The sequence below is a fragment of the Ischnura elegans genome, chromosome 1 (genome assembly GCF_921293095.1).
Source record: "Ischnura elegans chromosome 1, ioIscEleg1.1, whole genome shotgun sequence".
Classification (NCBI taxonomy): domain Eukaryota; kingdom Metazoa; phylum Arthropoda; class Insecta; order Odonata; family Coenagrionidae; genus Ischnura; species Ischnura elegans.
In genome coordinates this window covers 50,689,998-50,706,298 of record NC_060246.1, presented here as the reverse complement: position 1 = coordinate 50,706,298, position 16,301 = coordinate 50,689,998, and the positions used below count along the sequence as shown (strand labels likewise).

At 39.9% G+C, this 16,301-nt stretch overlaps 1 protein-coding gene across 1 annotated transcript in view; it reads left to right on the top strand.

The window, feature by feature from the left end:
- Nucleotides 1-16,301, top strand: part of LOC124159956 (ectopic P granules protein 5 homolog) — a 160,691-nt gene that overhangs the window by 37,268 nt on the left and 107,122 nt on the right. The window contains exons 11-13 of the mRNA XM_046535784.1: nucleotides 9,602-9,745; nucleotides 12,896-13,076; nucleotides 15,289-15,546. Of these exons, the coding sequence (XP_046391740.1) occupies nucleotides 9,602-9,745; nucleotides 12,896-13,076; nucleotides 15,289-15,546 (583 nt within the window). The remainder of the gene's footprint in view (nucleotides 1-9,601; nucleotides 9,746-12,895; nucleotides 13,077-15,288; nucleotides 15,547-16,301) is intronic.

Sequence of the window (16,301 nt, the reverse complement as noted above, 5' to 3'; positions counted from 1 at the left end):
GATAAAGCCTCAATGCCGTCACGATATAAACTGCTACAAAGTCGTTCCATTTTTCCCAGAACAACAGTATGAAGGGAACATGATTTGCCTCTGATTAGAGAGATCGATTCAGTTTTGGTTTCAGAGTATTACGGTAGCAGAGAAGTCATTACACTGCCGCTTTCAAAAGAAAAGTTATACGGTGGAACCTCGATCTATCGTTCCCGCATTGATCGTTCGCTGTTTCTGATCCCAAATAAAGTTCCTTATAGACAATGTAATTTTTTCCCGCATCTATCGTTCCCCGAAGTATCGTTTCTCGCATTGATCGTTTGAAGATCGTGGTTCTGACGCATAATTTTCCCGCATCCATCGTTAGACGAAAATGAGACGAAATAAATACAATGTGTAATTTTTGGCTAATAACGAATAGCACATAGTTGGAATCTTCCCCAAGAGATGGAACTAACGTTGGGAGAAGCTCAGTGCCGTGGGAAAGTAACATTAGCGCATTTCCCAAGATCCGTTATCCCCCTCCATTCAGAATTCGCCTCCCCCCTTCTGACGCTTTCCTCTTCTTCAAAATAAAAAAAGGCCCCAGCTCGCGCAGGGATTGTATTACGAAGACCTTAGCTTCGAAAAAAATATCGAGTTACACGAGAACAATAGAAACGTGTTTCGCGCTCCCCCCTCTTCTCACCCACTGACCTTTTTCAGCCTAACTCCTTCAAAGTTCCCAGTTCCTGGAGGTCAACTGCTGCATGAGTCCCCTATTAGCCCAAAAGGTATCTAACAAAGATATTCAGCAATTGCTATTATGCTTTTATTAGATTGAAATGTTAGTAATTTGCATTTAATTAAAAAAAAACGAGACCAAACGCGAGGTATTTTAAGCAAGGAAATAGATGAAAAAATACGATGGTGATTTTTGGCGAAACGCGATATCCTCGTAGCTGAGCTTCTCGGCAGTTAACTCGGCATTTTGTCCCGGAAACATGATATCAGGTTGTTAACAGTTATCAATTTACGAGCTATACTATAAGTCTCACTTGTCAGAGTTACTGACAAAGGGATATCTTCTCAGGATTTTTGTTTCTCCCTACTAACAATCCGAATTCATCTGCTCATCTGGCGCTACGATAGTTAGAAAAGAAAGGGTATCTTTAGGGTAAAAAATTTGATGGCGCAGTCATATGGTCACGCTTCGCCCTCTGCAGTATGCTCTGTGTACCCCCGTACGCGATAGCATCAGTTCCGAATTTCACCTCGTACGAGTGGTTCTCTACTTTCCAGGATGGCTGGACTTCGAACCACCGAGTGTTTTCCATGTGGGTTTAATAAAGTCAGGTTTCATTTTCACTAGTTTAATTTTATTCGTCTTCGGACCTTGGCCACTCCGAAGAAACTATTGAGAACTTTAAGAGATGGACTGAAAATAATTGAACACGAAGAAAAGAATCCGGGCTAGATGCGCGTGAATATTGCAGAGCGCCTTGGGTTGTCAGCTAGCACATGACGGTAGGGGTGGGGGTAGAGTGAGCTACCTGGAGAAAACAAGTAGAGATATGAAGGCGAAGATGCAGATGAGCGTGCCACTGACGATTAACGCAACATTGTTCACGCTTTACACACTAGCTCAATTATATTAAAAATGTATTCATTAGGCAGGAACAATTCAAGTAATAGACTATTTTTGGCCTTCGTCATCCATCTCACAACCAGTCACTGTGCCGGCGAATGCGGTTGTTTTAGGCACAACATGCACATTGCTCTCGTGAATACGTGTACTGGAAATGGTGTTTGATGGATAAGAATTTTTGCATCAGACTGAAATCCATGATAGCAGTGTAAATTCCGAGTGGAGAGCAAACATTTTTTTAGTGAGGTGGCGTTTTCCTTCAGAATTTTGAAAGAGATATGGGTCGAATCAACAATATGACCTATGTGTCTTGATAAAGTAGTACTATTCCTGTTATTATCTAAAATATTGTTTGAAACCTTTAATTACTCGCCAAAATCTTGCGTTTCCTGGGACATAGGCAACCTAGCAAAAAATAAAGCATTGACCGTTTTTCCGCATTCATTTTATATTCGTAACGTTATTAGGAAAAAAAAATTTTCCACTAGTGGAGTTCCAAAAAAGGAGGGTAGTCTTAGAATCGTGTTCGTCTTAGATTTGTGCTAATACGGTGTATGAAATTGTTTTTCGATTTATTATATTCTATAAACAATTTAAATAAAATATTTTCCGTTAAATAAGAATGATTAGGGTGGGGGAAATTCGGTTACTGTGCAGTTATATCAACGTGCGCAAAAAACAATCTCTCGGCGAGGAATTGAAAAAGGACCTCGGGTGTCCGGACGGAAGAAGGTCCGAAGGGTATTCGGCGTCGAGGCAAGAGCGCGGTTGGGCTGGTCCTTTAGTCGGCCCTGAATTTTGCAAACGATAGACACGTCATAGCAGATATCACTTTTCATTTCGGCGTTAACATTCACAGCGTTTGCCGCGTACGTTAATTTTCTGTTGATATACGGCCAGTGATTTTCTTATTGTTGGCTTATTAACGGACCGTGAATTTAGCGAAATTGTGACCGTGAAAACCTGAAAAAAAACGTGAAAAAGTGAAAAATAACCGTGAAAACCTGGAAAAAGCCGTGAATTTCATTATGCAGGTAGAGTGGAAACCCTGAGTGATCAAAAACTTTTTGCCTCCAAAGTTTCCCAACCAATGCAGGTTGTTTTTTCAAGAGAACACTGTGAGGTAGGTATTCTTCTTCGCATCTACATAGGTATTTTTCTGGTGGAAGGGGTGGAGGGGAGAAAGGTGGGAAGAGGTTGATGGTTTAATTATGTCTTTCATACATACTGGTTGCCATATGGTTTGATTTTCGTTGGTGTTCCTTTAAAAATGATATTTGTCCTCCTTTTGTATTTCCATTGCTTCTCTCATGAGTCTTTTTTTAAAGCCTTTTACTTTGACGGCAATTAGTGTATTCTGAAAGGCTTATGGAGTGGACCAGTGCTGCATGTTTGGTAACTTCACTGGAAATGAAGGAATTGATTTGAGGAAAAAAAGAAAATTTTTGTGGCTGCATGCCAGCGGAGGGAGTTCAGGGGTATTGGCCTCTTAATTTTTGTTGGCCAAACCTCCTGAGCATAACAACTGAAGAGCCAGTTATTCTCCTGTTTCCTCATGCCATCCTCTTATTGCTTGGAACTCAACTTCCTGCGCCCCCAGAAACTGGCCCAAAAACTTCCCTTCTAAAAATGGTAGATTTACTTTTTACGTCCTAGTTATTAGACAATAGTTTCAGGGCATCAGTAGACTAGATTTTGCCTTTTGTGACAATTTATAGCATATCCCTCCATCGCCTCTTGATGCTGCTTGACACAGTGGAAGTTCCATTTAACGAGTGCTCGTAATCCCCAGAAAATCAGTGATTAGATCTGGTGCTTGTTACATCAGTATCCATATCCTCAGTTCCCATATTCACCTTTTTTACCATTTTTCTTTCGTATCTTTGCTATATCAAAGATGAATAAGATTCCTTTTTCCTTAAGACTTGCTTAGTTGAGTAAAATTTTGTGAATCAAATATTACGACACAATTATTGGCATTCGTTTCCAAAATTCATGCACATATGGCTGCGTCTCACAGGATGTTTAGCAGCATCTCAGATGATATTATGTATATAGATCTGGATTTGTCCGACATTGGTAGGATAGTCTAAATGGTGTGCGCTAGCAGAAACTATATTCTAGACACCATACCAAACAGTTGCATTGCAAAAAGTTGCACCGGAGGCAGTTTCTGTGAGATGCGGTTCTTTGAGCAAGTGGGGGTGTAGTGCAGTCAATGACACTCATAAACAATATACATTAAGCTCTTGTGATGGCAAATATTGTGCAATCATGCCATCCTGCATCATGCAGCCACAGATGCATGATTCTTGGATACATGCTTTTAAGGGCCCCCACGCACTGGCAACTTTTTCAAAATAACTATTTAGTTGCTTTATGGAAGTGCAAATGAAACACACGGGATTGACTGCCCACGGGCGACTTTTTAGTTGCCACAATTAAATAATTGCGTCCGGACCTATTCTGAGGGTGAGTGAACTGTTGCCGGCAGGAATAGATCGCGTGGGTTTTTGCCCAACCCCGCGCACTGTCAACTTTTCAGTTGCTTGACGGCCCTTGTTCGGAGCGCATCTTGGAAAGTGTTTTGCTGGACCCATTTTGCAAAGGTCTCATAGTTTTTAAGTTTTGGGGTTACCGTATAAGCTTGTGTAAGAGGCGCACACGTGTAAGAGGCGCACCCCTATTTTGAGGATCGAAGCTATGAAGAAAAAAAATTTTGCGACATTTTTTTTATCCTATCGTGCGGTGTTGCAGACGTATGCCTGGAATTTCGACAGTTATCGAAATGTCCTCTTTCAGTATTATTTGAAAGAGGAAATTTTAATTACTGCGGAGGCATAAGAGGGAGTAGAAAAAGTTCCGATCCTCTCTTTGCCTACGCCATCGCTCTACGTTGCTTGTCCTACTCACGAACAATTTTGTTTAAAAGCTCTCGCAGGAGTATTGCAATAGAATTGCAGCCGTGGAAAATTTTAAGGCAAAACACGACAGGCAAAGGGCATGAGCTTTCCCAAGAGATTGAACAACAATCGGGGCAATCTCAGCGCCGTAGGATAATAACCACGTCGTAGATTTAAGGCCCCTTGCACACCCACCGATTTTGGACGGCCGGTAAAATATCGGCCGTCCACATTCCAATAGTGAACAATGGGAGAGCATTGGAGCTTGCACACGTACCGACCACACGCCGGCACCGGCAAAATGCCGGTTAGCTGCCGGCTATTGTCACTGTGGATCGCCGACGCCGGCTCAAAAACTTATCAACGTATCGTTTGACCGGTAAAAATCCGGCGTGTGTGCAAGCATCGCTTCGCCGGTAAAATATCGGCCAATATTTTACCGGCCGTCCAAAATCGGTGTGTGTGCAAGTGGCCTAACGGAACTACACTCGGCTCTCCATCAGCTAATGCCTCTGCCGTTTTTTTCCTTTCCGAGACTCCACAGGAAAATATCAAGTCACAGGGGAACAATGGAAACGTGTTTCATCCCTACCCCATTCCACCAACTGACCTTTTTCGGTCTACCAGGTTCAATTCCCCGAGTTTCTGGAGGTCAAATGCTACGTGAGTCACCTTCTGAGCTCGAAGATATCTCGATATATCTTTCTGCAATTGTATGACACGCACGAAGTTCTAAAAAGAATTAGACCTAACGCGACGTATATCTTACAGCATTTAAGTTTTTTGAGCTCTAATTGATTGACACAAAGATTTATAGTTAAAATAAGGCTGCTAATATTCAACATAGTCCAAACAGCACTATTTCGGAAGAAACAAGCGTAGCATAAGCGCATTCAAACAAGACGAGACGGACTGGAAACTCAGGCAACGCAAACTGCGTATATCACATTGCTGCGCCTTCGCCCCTTCGCTTTAAAGGCAACGACGTCACATGCAAGATCGGACGTGTTCTTCCCTTGCTCCTTCGCTCGTAGCTTTAAATACGGAGGGGAGCTCGATCTCTCCTTCAGCGCTCTTCACTTATAAGCATTTCCGATTTATTCAATCCACCATTAAGTCCAACAATGAGCACTCTCGTTCGAATTTTTTCAACCGCAGGTTTTGACACCAATATTACTATATGCAGTATAAATGCCGCGGGATGCTCACTCGTGGCAATAAATTTAGCGCGCGCTCCGGAGCGAATCACCCCTCGCGATCTTTTCAATGTTTACCTCTGGGGTACCGACGTGACGGCGCGATGCTTGCAAGAAATTCAAACAGGAGCATTTTAAAAATACGTCACTAAGGGAGAAACTCTCCTGCCTGCCGCTTGATTTTGACCCAGGGTTTCAGATGACTGACTCACGCTGAAAATCAGGGCCACTCAGTTCCCCTTGGACTTGCGACCGGGGAAGGGGAGGGGGGGGGGAGATTAGGAGTTTGTGTAAGAGGCGCACCCCCATTTTCGGCTGCAATATCTGGGAAAAAAGGTGCGCCTCTTACACGCGCTTATACGGTATTTACGGTAATTTTTTTACTGAACAGGCTCTGGATTGTATTGGGAAGCCATATACAGTAAAACTTTGATTTACGCAGTTGGAGGGACCGAAATATGGGCACTGTGTAAAATCAAGAGTTGGTATTGAGGAGGAGTATAGTTTTCAGGATAACACTTGCTCATTATTTTGAAAACGCTGAGTCATACACTTTTGTATAGTTCTGATTTAGGCCAGAACCGGAACCAGAAAAAGTCTCATACGTGAGGTTTTATGGTAGAAGAACATGAAATCCTTTTGAATCGCATTAGATATATGTTTCCCGGATTCAATTACTCATTTGGAGGCAAGAAAATGAAGCCTAATAATCTTATTTACACACAAGCAACACCACAGATGACATATTACCTTAAGAGAAACAACGTTGCATTCCTGAACAATGTTTCCCATGGTTGAATTGCTAGCATATCTGGCACTAAGATTACTTCTGTTACCCAGGAGAAATTTTGGAATGGTGATACTAAATGCTCGCAGAGAAGCTAATTTTGGAAAATATTCTCATTAAAAGCAGTTTTCAGGAAATCCGTTTAACCACCTGCAGACAAACAAAGATTGGAGATTGAAGAAATGAGATATCTGAGGATAGTCATCCAAATTAACCCCAATTACAGGGTTCAAAATTTCACTTATACATCACAAAGGTGCAAAAAATCCACAGAGGAAAAATCATTCACCTTGATCGGGATTCGAAACCAGGTCAAGGCGAATGATTTTTCGCACAATTTGTGCAATGCGGGTGACTCCATAAAAGTTATCACCACGGCTAGTCCCGGTATACTGAAACACATCACAAAGGCTTTACACCCCGTGGGTCTGGGTTCAAGTCCTAGCAGTAGAAGAAACTTATCAGAGATGGCCCTATCCCTACTTGAGTGTAATGTGGAGGGCACTTCCAGTGCTCACTATGTCCAGCAGAAGGGACGTTGAGTCCTGGTCCCTTTGGAGCCTATGATTACAACCTGGCTAATGCCAACATAGGGTTCCTGTACCCCCAGCCCTCACTTCAAGGCGCTAATGAACCCAGCTGTCAGTTACCTCCTTCCAAATAGCATACCATATGGAGCACACAGGACCCTGGATATTCGGAAATTTAGATTTTTCCAGTGTTTAGATCACTTTTTTTAAGTGAGCTATTTAAATAACCGCGCAACTACCGTCATGCCGCCATTGATGAATAAAAAAATGATTAATAGTCCGGAACAATGTTCCCTCTTTATAATTTTTACGCATTAAAAAACCATTTTCCATGAAATTTTAGCATTAGTACATTGAATCTACCGGGTATAGCTTCTCTGTTTGCATTCTTCCGCGAATTCAGCGCCGGGACCCTCGACTTACAAGCCGTGTGACTCATCTTCACGTAATATTTTGCTTCCCCATATCTGAATACAACACCGGACACTTTTTGTATTTCGATTTAATGGTGCTAAGCCATTTCTGAGTTTAAACGGACTGCCTTATCACTCACGTCTTGAATTTGACTTCATTTACATGACGATTGACGACGCGAGTTATTCTCCGAGGGCATGAACTCCCGTTCCGTTAAAAATAAACGCTAGCCACCTAGCGGAGTTAAGCTAATACCTATTCAAGTTCCAACCATGCTTCCTTTAAACCCACTGTCAATGAGATACAAGTTGAGTCAGTTCTAATAAGTGCGCCGCGCAAGCAACTTTCCCTCGCCTCCATTTGTCCAGCAGATGTGGGGTTAGCCCGCGGAATGATACTGCGCATGCTGCTTTTACCATCGTGTTGAATCACCATTGACTTACGTCCATACTAGAAGTACGACTATCTTTTTTGGATCACCTTGGAAGGCAAAATTTTGGCACGGGAGGATTTTTAACGGCTCATTTCGCCGTTATATTTCGCTTGGGCGACGGAAAGCGTTGGCAAAATTCTAGAAAACCATCCGTTAGGGATAGATATTCCGTAGTTCATAACTCCAGATTAATGACCATATACTGTAATTACAATAAATATGTTATAAACAGCGTCGATCAATAAGTCGAATAATAAACAAAAGGTGATAATGTTAATATCTCCGGCGATCATCTGTCTTAATCCAAAGTAGTTACGCAAACACAGCGATTGCCATATGTTTTAGGTTTCGATATCCTTCTATGGCAAATTTGATCTAAGCGATATTCGCGTTCATAAAGGAGCCTGAAATATTACTGAGAGGGCGCAGGGAGAAGCAATATTTAGGTTTGCGATGTTTTTAGTTTCACGCTCAACAGCGCGACGTCATTTCAACCGTTCATGTATGCATTTTTGCAACTCAGACGAATAAATAACCTAACTTCATATTGCTCCAGTCGGAATTTTCAAAACAAGTCGAAAGACAATTGCGTAAAATCAAGATTAGTGGCCTCTTTGGGGCTGGGGTTATGGTGCGCAAAATCGAAAAACTGCGTAAAATCAAGAAAAGATGTAAAATCGAAGTTTCACCATTTCAATTCCCTATGCTTTCCGGCCGGACATGAGTGTCGCTGCGTAAAAACGAGACTTGATGTAAAATCAAAGTGCGTAAAATCGAAGTTTTACTCAATTTACAACTTCACTTACTTGCATTTTGTAAATACACAACAAACTCAGAATATTTTTACTTATACAGTTACACCTTCCCATTAGCATATCTCTTGCCACTTAACATATCTCTTGCAGGCTAATCGGTATATTGATGTGTATCCTAGCGACTGGAGCACCGCTGTTTATTGCGACTGTTGGGAATCAATGGAATCGCGGGAGTGGAGAATCCTGTATGCAATATTTATGAATGTAGCGATGACCGCTAAATGTCTGTTCCATTGGTGTTAGTTCGTAAATTGTTTTATGAAATCCTTGTCCTTCAAATGAACTTGAAATCAAGTTATGTTGATTATTAGTGTTTTTGTACATGCCCTATGTCATACTTTTCCTTTTTTAACTTTTGCATTTTCTATTGTGAATATATTTTTTAAATTTGCTACTTATATATTTTAGTTTTGACATGAAAATATAGAACCTCAGACCTAGGCTACAAAGAAATATAGATGTTTGTGGTCACAATACTGATATGTGCTTCAAAAATGGTTTTAACTTCTGCTGTTCATATCAGCAATGGCAATTGTTTATTCATGAAAAATTCCCGCACCATTTCAGCTCCTAGCACTGTAATTATTTTTGATGGTTTTAATGGCTCTAACTATGCATAAATATTTGTATTGTTTTGTGAATCAATTTTTCCAGCTCTGTTCAAATTCTCTTCATTACTTCTCAATTTGCTCTCATTTAGAGTAAAATTTTATAGGCAATTATATTTAAAATAGAGATCCTGGATTAATGTTGCACTAAGTTGTTATGTATTACCTTCTTATTAATGAAAAAGCATGGTTTCCTATTACTGAAATTATTAAAAAGTGATTTTCTACATAACAATTTAAATTTTATTTTCTCAAAATGAAGATCTATAAGATTTGCTACTTGCCTTTTTTTATCAGTTTCCAAAAGCTGTTCCTCTCTCTTCTTTTTGCTGATCGGACTTATGTCAAGATGGCCAAAAGTCTTATTCATCATGAATTTCCTGGGCCATTGTTGTTGCAGCTTGGGAATATGGTTGTGTCAGCGATGGAAAATTCATATAGGTAAGAGCAAGGAGTTATTTTGCAACTTGGAAAATTTTCTTTATTATGTCTGCTTTATATGTAAGGGACCCAAATTTTCTTACTACATAATGGTTATCAGAGGTTTCGTAAAGAGAAGTTGCATTTTTGTGTTGTGGGTTGCATACATTCGTACATTATTTATGTGTAGGGACATGCAAAAGTCGCAAATGCGATAACTCAAATTTTAACGCAAATTCCAGGGTTTTCCCATGAATATGTGAATTTTGTGTTAATCGTGATTTTATCCAATTCAAGGGAGATTTTCACCGACTCAGGCACAATTTTCATCATTTTTTTCTTCTGCTCATGCTTCTCCCACAAAATTGTTTTTCGAGGCGTATATTTAAGCTACCTTGTTCTGATAAACCCGAGATTTTGATAGCTTTCTTAGCTAATTTTCAAAAATATGTGGGAGAATAACGGTACTGTGTAATAGAAATTGATTATCGTAAATGAGTCATCAGTGAGAAATCAAAGAGTAATGCTTTCACCTTAATTACAAAATTTTAAGAGGCTCTAACTCAGAGCATTAAAAATATTCCTGGAGAGGATGAAGCATTAATAATGAAAGAAAACTGGTAATTGATCCGATATATTCATAATGAATGTAAATAAACCTATACGAAAACAATACGTACAATAGAGTTTTTGAAAAATGCCTGCCTTATCAAAAGATGACATCAAAGGCCGCTTTCAGATGCGACGACTGTTCACTATCCGCCATGATATCCAGAGAAATGTATCTCGTATGAAAGCGGCCTGAATTTCACGGTGCTGTACCATGAACCGTGGCCACCAAAACGTCATCACATCTGAAAGTAGCCTCAAGGTAGCACTGCGTGTAAATCACGCCATAGATGTCACACCACCGGGCTGGATTGAAATGGGTACCTTGGTGACCATGAACAATGCCGTCCCGTCAACTACGAGTTAGTTCGGAACTTAGTTCTCTTATGGTAGAAGACCCAAGCAGAAAAATAGGTATTTGAAAAGATCTCAGCAGATATAATTAAAGCAGTGCAGGAGCTCTAATTGTCTGAGACATCGTTTGTATCTAAGTGCCTTTAAGTAATTTGGACCCCCTCTGCAAATGAGGACTCAGAAAGATTTCTTTCCTGCTATAGACAAATTTAACAGATGAGAGAACAAATCTAAAAGAAGACAATTTGGTCACAATAGTAATATTTCATTTGACATTGCAGACATTCAAAAGTAATTTCTCTGTCTCTATGTAAGCTGGATCAATGGATACTGGTACCCTTGGGATGCTCGGGACTGGGGGAGGGTTCGTTAGGGGGGTTTCGTCCAAGTCAGACGGGTTGTGGGTTGATGGAAAGGGGATGTGGGGTAAGAAAGGGGCAAGTGGGTGGGGGTGGGTTCCTTTTGCTGATTGCGATCTGGTGTGCACGAAATAATGAAGGCTGAGTACACAAATTATGAATTCAACAGTACATTTAATGCATAAGACAACAAGGAAATAGACACTGAAACACATGAAATCGACCGTTTAACTTTACTTGAAAGAACTACTGGCCTGTGAAATAAAAAAAAAACAAAATTACTCAGATCTACCCAATATCAACTGAAAATTATAAAACAATTAAAAAAATTTAAACAAAATCTTCACTTCTCATGAATGTCTGACGTGAAAAACAAAACAAGTGAATTGAAAACGCCAATACTAATCCTAAGCACTTTTTCGTAAGTACTAAAACTATTCACACATTCACAGGGAAAGCGGGAAGGCAAAAATGAATAATAAAAAAATGCAAGGGACAATTCTTAAAGGGCAACGGGTCTTCTTTAAGACTTCTTTTCTTGAAGGGGGGGAAACTGGGATCTCTATGTAAATCTTCAAATCGAGAGGGGGGAATGTAATGTGGGATGACAGTCTTACTTATCAACTCGCTGGGTCATGGATGGAGATGACCTCCTCGTCTGGCTCTAATCAGAGTTGTTGTGTCTTCGTCCACCGTGGGCTGAGAGAATATTTAAATCCGGATGTCGTGGCGTGACTTTCTTCCTCTGGGCACTGGAAATCTACCGTCTGTTCTCCTCTTTCCTCTACTTCGCCAATTTTCACCTCTTCGTCTGACCTCCATGTTCCTTTTATTTCTCTTTCTCTGCACCACGTAATAATTGGCATGCGACTCTGACGAGCTTAGCCTTCGGCCGCAGTTCAAAGTCGAGGACGATGTGTCCCTCTCGAGCCAGAATGCACCCAGGTTTTATAACCCAGACAGGGTTGGTTTTTTGGGATTGGGGCAGGAGGGGAAAACCCAGGAAAAAGCAGGTTTTCGCCGGATCGTCACCATCAGGAGGGGGGGGGGGGGAGGTTTGCCGATTACATCACCCTCCGTCTGCTGCTTGCAGGTGTTGTTTGGGAGGATAGGATAGGGTGGGGAGAATGTAAACCTTACACTGGTCGCGTATGCACACGGAAAAAGCCCAAAATCGGTAATTGGAGGGAATCGTCGTGGGGCCGAGGGGGGGACACTTTGCACTTGAGTCCATTCACACTTCACTATGTACACACACACACACACTCACAAATAATGTTGCGTCAGCCTTCCTTCCCTTGTGAACGCCAAATTAAAACTACCATTGAATCATGCCAAACGGCATCGGTTACAATGCACAAAGGATAAAATATATAAAATAGGTGAATTCAGTCAATACTGCATATATATTATTGCTTAAATTATCCCCTGTCAATAGCATCTGAAATTTAGGTGGGCCACTGAAAGCATGGCTGCCAATCAACATAAAATATTTTGCCGTTAAAATAACACCAATTTTAGGGAAAAATAACATTGCTTTTGTAAAAATATATCGCCACTTTTGGCTGTAAAATAACCCCACCTTTTGCATGTCCCTATTCATGTGACAGGCAAGTACTTGACCCTGAAATACCATTAACACCGCAGCGATGTGATTAACCCCACAGACTTTTCAAGGCTGGTACCAAATATGTTCAAACATACAGAGTGACTCAAGTGTCTTGTTTTCTCACCCTACAGCATGAATAAGAAATTTTTATTGTGATACTTGCATGAGTCACATTTCGACATTTGTTAAGAGAAATACATGCAAATTTATATCCGTCTTTGCTTTGTGTTTCTTATTCAGGTTTGGTTCGTCTCCATCAGAATTTTTAATTATGTGGTTAAAAATTGTTCTTCTTGTACCGAATTGGAAAAATGAGATGGAGGCTCTGTATCTTTTGGATCTTGTCTTTCGCTCAGCATTTTTTGAAGCAAGTGGCAGAGTATGGGATGAGGCTCTAACTGTGTTTGGCCATGTTACCAAGGTATGATTTTTATATTTACCTCAAGCTGTGATATATTTCATTTTTAGGTTAGCCTTTTATGGTGTGGAGATTACCATAGCTTATTCTTTGTTTCTTTCTGTCAGCTATATTCCATGTTAAAACTTTCATTTTATAAATTCGAATTTAGTATCATCCAGAGATATCAGCTGTGAAATGTATTATCTTCATATTATGCAATAATCAGTGCTACTAGTCTGTATGCACTTGTGTTTGTGATAGTGATAACGTTTTATTTTTGTTTGCATTCTTTTTTTCCGTTAATATCCTTTTTAAAGTGCAATGTTATGTGTGAGCTTGTGCATCAAAGCCAGTGAATAATAGAATATTGTGTAAAAGTGCAATTATAGGTATTTCTTATTCAATTACATATTTGTCTTACAAAAATCACATTTGAATAAAACGTGGATTAACAATTGATTTCTTTGAAAAATGAAGTTTTTTTTAATAATGAAAGGTGTTCAAATTAGTTTGAAACCCTCTACTTTATACCCTGTTGGTAAAAATTCCCCCCCCCCCCCCACCCCCCGGTTTAGGACTCCCCCTTACAAAATTCCTGGCTAACCCATTGCCATCGACTGAATTCAAATTTTCGTCACACACATTTCTCCTGAATGTTATCACTTTCTCATTGCAAACTGACTTGTGTTTCACCTGAAAATGCCTCAGTTGTGGTGAGGTGGATTTAGCACTTCCTCGCGATAGTTTCATGTCACAGCGCACGCACATGGTACACATTGGTTCTCCTTATCTCAATAGAAATGTTTCTACACAATGAAATATATTTTTATCAGTATATCATCAAATTAAATTGCAACTGCACAATCTGCGGCAGAATTGACAATGTTTCGAACAATATTGACTTTACGTGCGACAAGGTGAGGGAACAGAACGAGACGACCGCTCAGGGATCTCAAGAGGAAGGGGTGGGTAGCAGGAGCGCGTTAAGGAGAGGAGGAAGGGAAGGAGTGTGCTCTCTCTGTCTTTCAATTAAAGAGGCTACGAATGAGGGATTCAAGGACGGACAAGTCAGATCTTACTTGACGTTGTTGCCTTCAAAGCGAAGCCAGGGCGGCTACGTCATTTATGCAGTTGGCGTTTCCAATACGTCTCTACTTGTTTGAGGGATAATGCTACGCTTGTTTCTTTGAAAATTGTGCTGTTTGGACAATGTTGCATATTAGTATAGTTTAATTGTAAGTAGAAAATATACCGTGTATGTCTGAATACAGTCCCCCCTTTTTTTCCAAAAATGCCCATGGTAAAAGTAAAGGGGGGGGACAATATTCGAATGCATTTTTTTAACTTTTTCTGAAACTGAAGCCTCAAAATTAGGGGGGGGGGACTATATTTGGAGAAATACGATAGTAGCAATCAATTAGAGCTGAAAAAAACAGAAATATCATCAAAAATGCATCACGTTTGTTCTCATTCTTTTTTAATCTTGTGCATGTCATCCAATTTCTGAAGCTATTGAGACATCTTCGGGCCCAGAAAGTCACTCACCAAGCATTTGTCATCTAGAAATGGAGAATTGAAACAGGTAGGCCAGAAAAGGTCAGTTGGTGAGACAGGGTAGGGATGAAACACGCTTCAACTGTTCACGAGTAACTTGATATTTTCCTTAGAAGACAATGATTTATGGTCTGTGTGATTTCGGAAACAAAAAAAAACAACAGAGGCATGGGCTGATGGACGGCCGAGGATGGTTTTCTGAAATCTCCGATGTAGTTACTTTTGACGTAATTATTACACTACAATGCTGAGATTCCCCAATGATTGTTCAATCTCTTGGGAAGATTCACGCTATGTGCCATCGTAATTTGCCTTGTTTATTTTCCATGGCTGGAATTCTGCTATGTGACCCCTGCGAGAGCTTTTGAACAAGATAGATCATGAGTAGGACAAGCATCGCAGTGCAATGGTGTATTCGAAGAAAGGATCGGAACTCTTTCCACTCATATCCATCGGTGGTGGTTGGGACATTGCATTCAATGTAGCTACAATTTAAAATTTTAGATCCAGATCCGATGACTTCCAGGACTTTGGATCCGATGTATCTGATCCCTATCTACCATCCCTGTCTAAAAGACATTTGGAGGATAAAATGCTCTTTAAGTTTTTGATAATCAGAATTTTTTTAAATTTCATATTGATTAATTTTTTATCATCATTATATGTTCTGGAATTTCAGCAAAACATGCTGCATGTTCAAACATCCACTGGGACACTATCATCTATAATGAACTTGCTGGCCCGAGGACCTGCACCTGGTACCCCACGTCCATTTTCACATATGGCTCAGAGCTCATACTCAAGTATGCCATGGTTTGTGTTGGCTGCTCTTGAAGTTGAAGAAGTACACGAAAGCTTCCTTTGGGACCAACTCCAAATAGAGTATAGAACAGCTATTTATTCCTTGGGGAGTTTTTCTTTGGATACAATTATCAAGGTAAATATTTAATTTACTGATGGGTTTTATCCTTGATTTTATTGAATTCAATTTCTTTTCTTCATTATATCCAACCACAAAATCATCAAACATACCTCTCAATTTATCTGCTATATTTTCTCCCAGTAGCCTGCCCAATTTAACTTTCATTTTCCGATAAGGTTTATAATTCACACGGCTACCGTTAAAGTTTCGGGTGCTCATGAAGGTAACCTGAGAATTAATTACAATTAATTCTCAAGTTATCAACTTATTTGGCTCTGAATTAGAATGAAAATTTATTTATTCTTTAATCCATAATATGAGCTTACTGAATGATAAAAATTTCAATTACCTACTTATTTTTATATATGTTGAACATGTGTAAATAGTTTATTTAATGTTATGGTTTAAAGTAAAAAGGTATGGACCACCTTTTGGGTAAACTCTATTCAATAATGGAAAAGGTTTTTTAATCATTTTAATTATTGTTTGTTGTGATTTTGAAAAGTTAAGAGATCATATTTTTCTATTTTTTGAAGCTTCACCTTCTCCTCAAGTTTATTGGCACTGAAAAATCAGCATACTCAACCCTTTTTCATATAAGTAGATTTAGTGATGAGCCCTTGCGTAGAGGGTCTTTGCTTCTCAGCAATTCCTTGACCATGTGCATGGGCCTCGCGTGGTTTGTTGTTGTTTACATAATTGTGGGCAATTCCTTCTCTCTATGAATGTTTGTATCATAATGAGCAAATGAATCAGAACTCCAATGATCT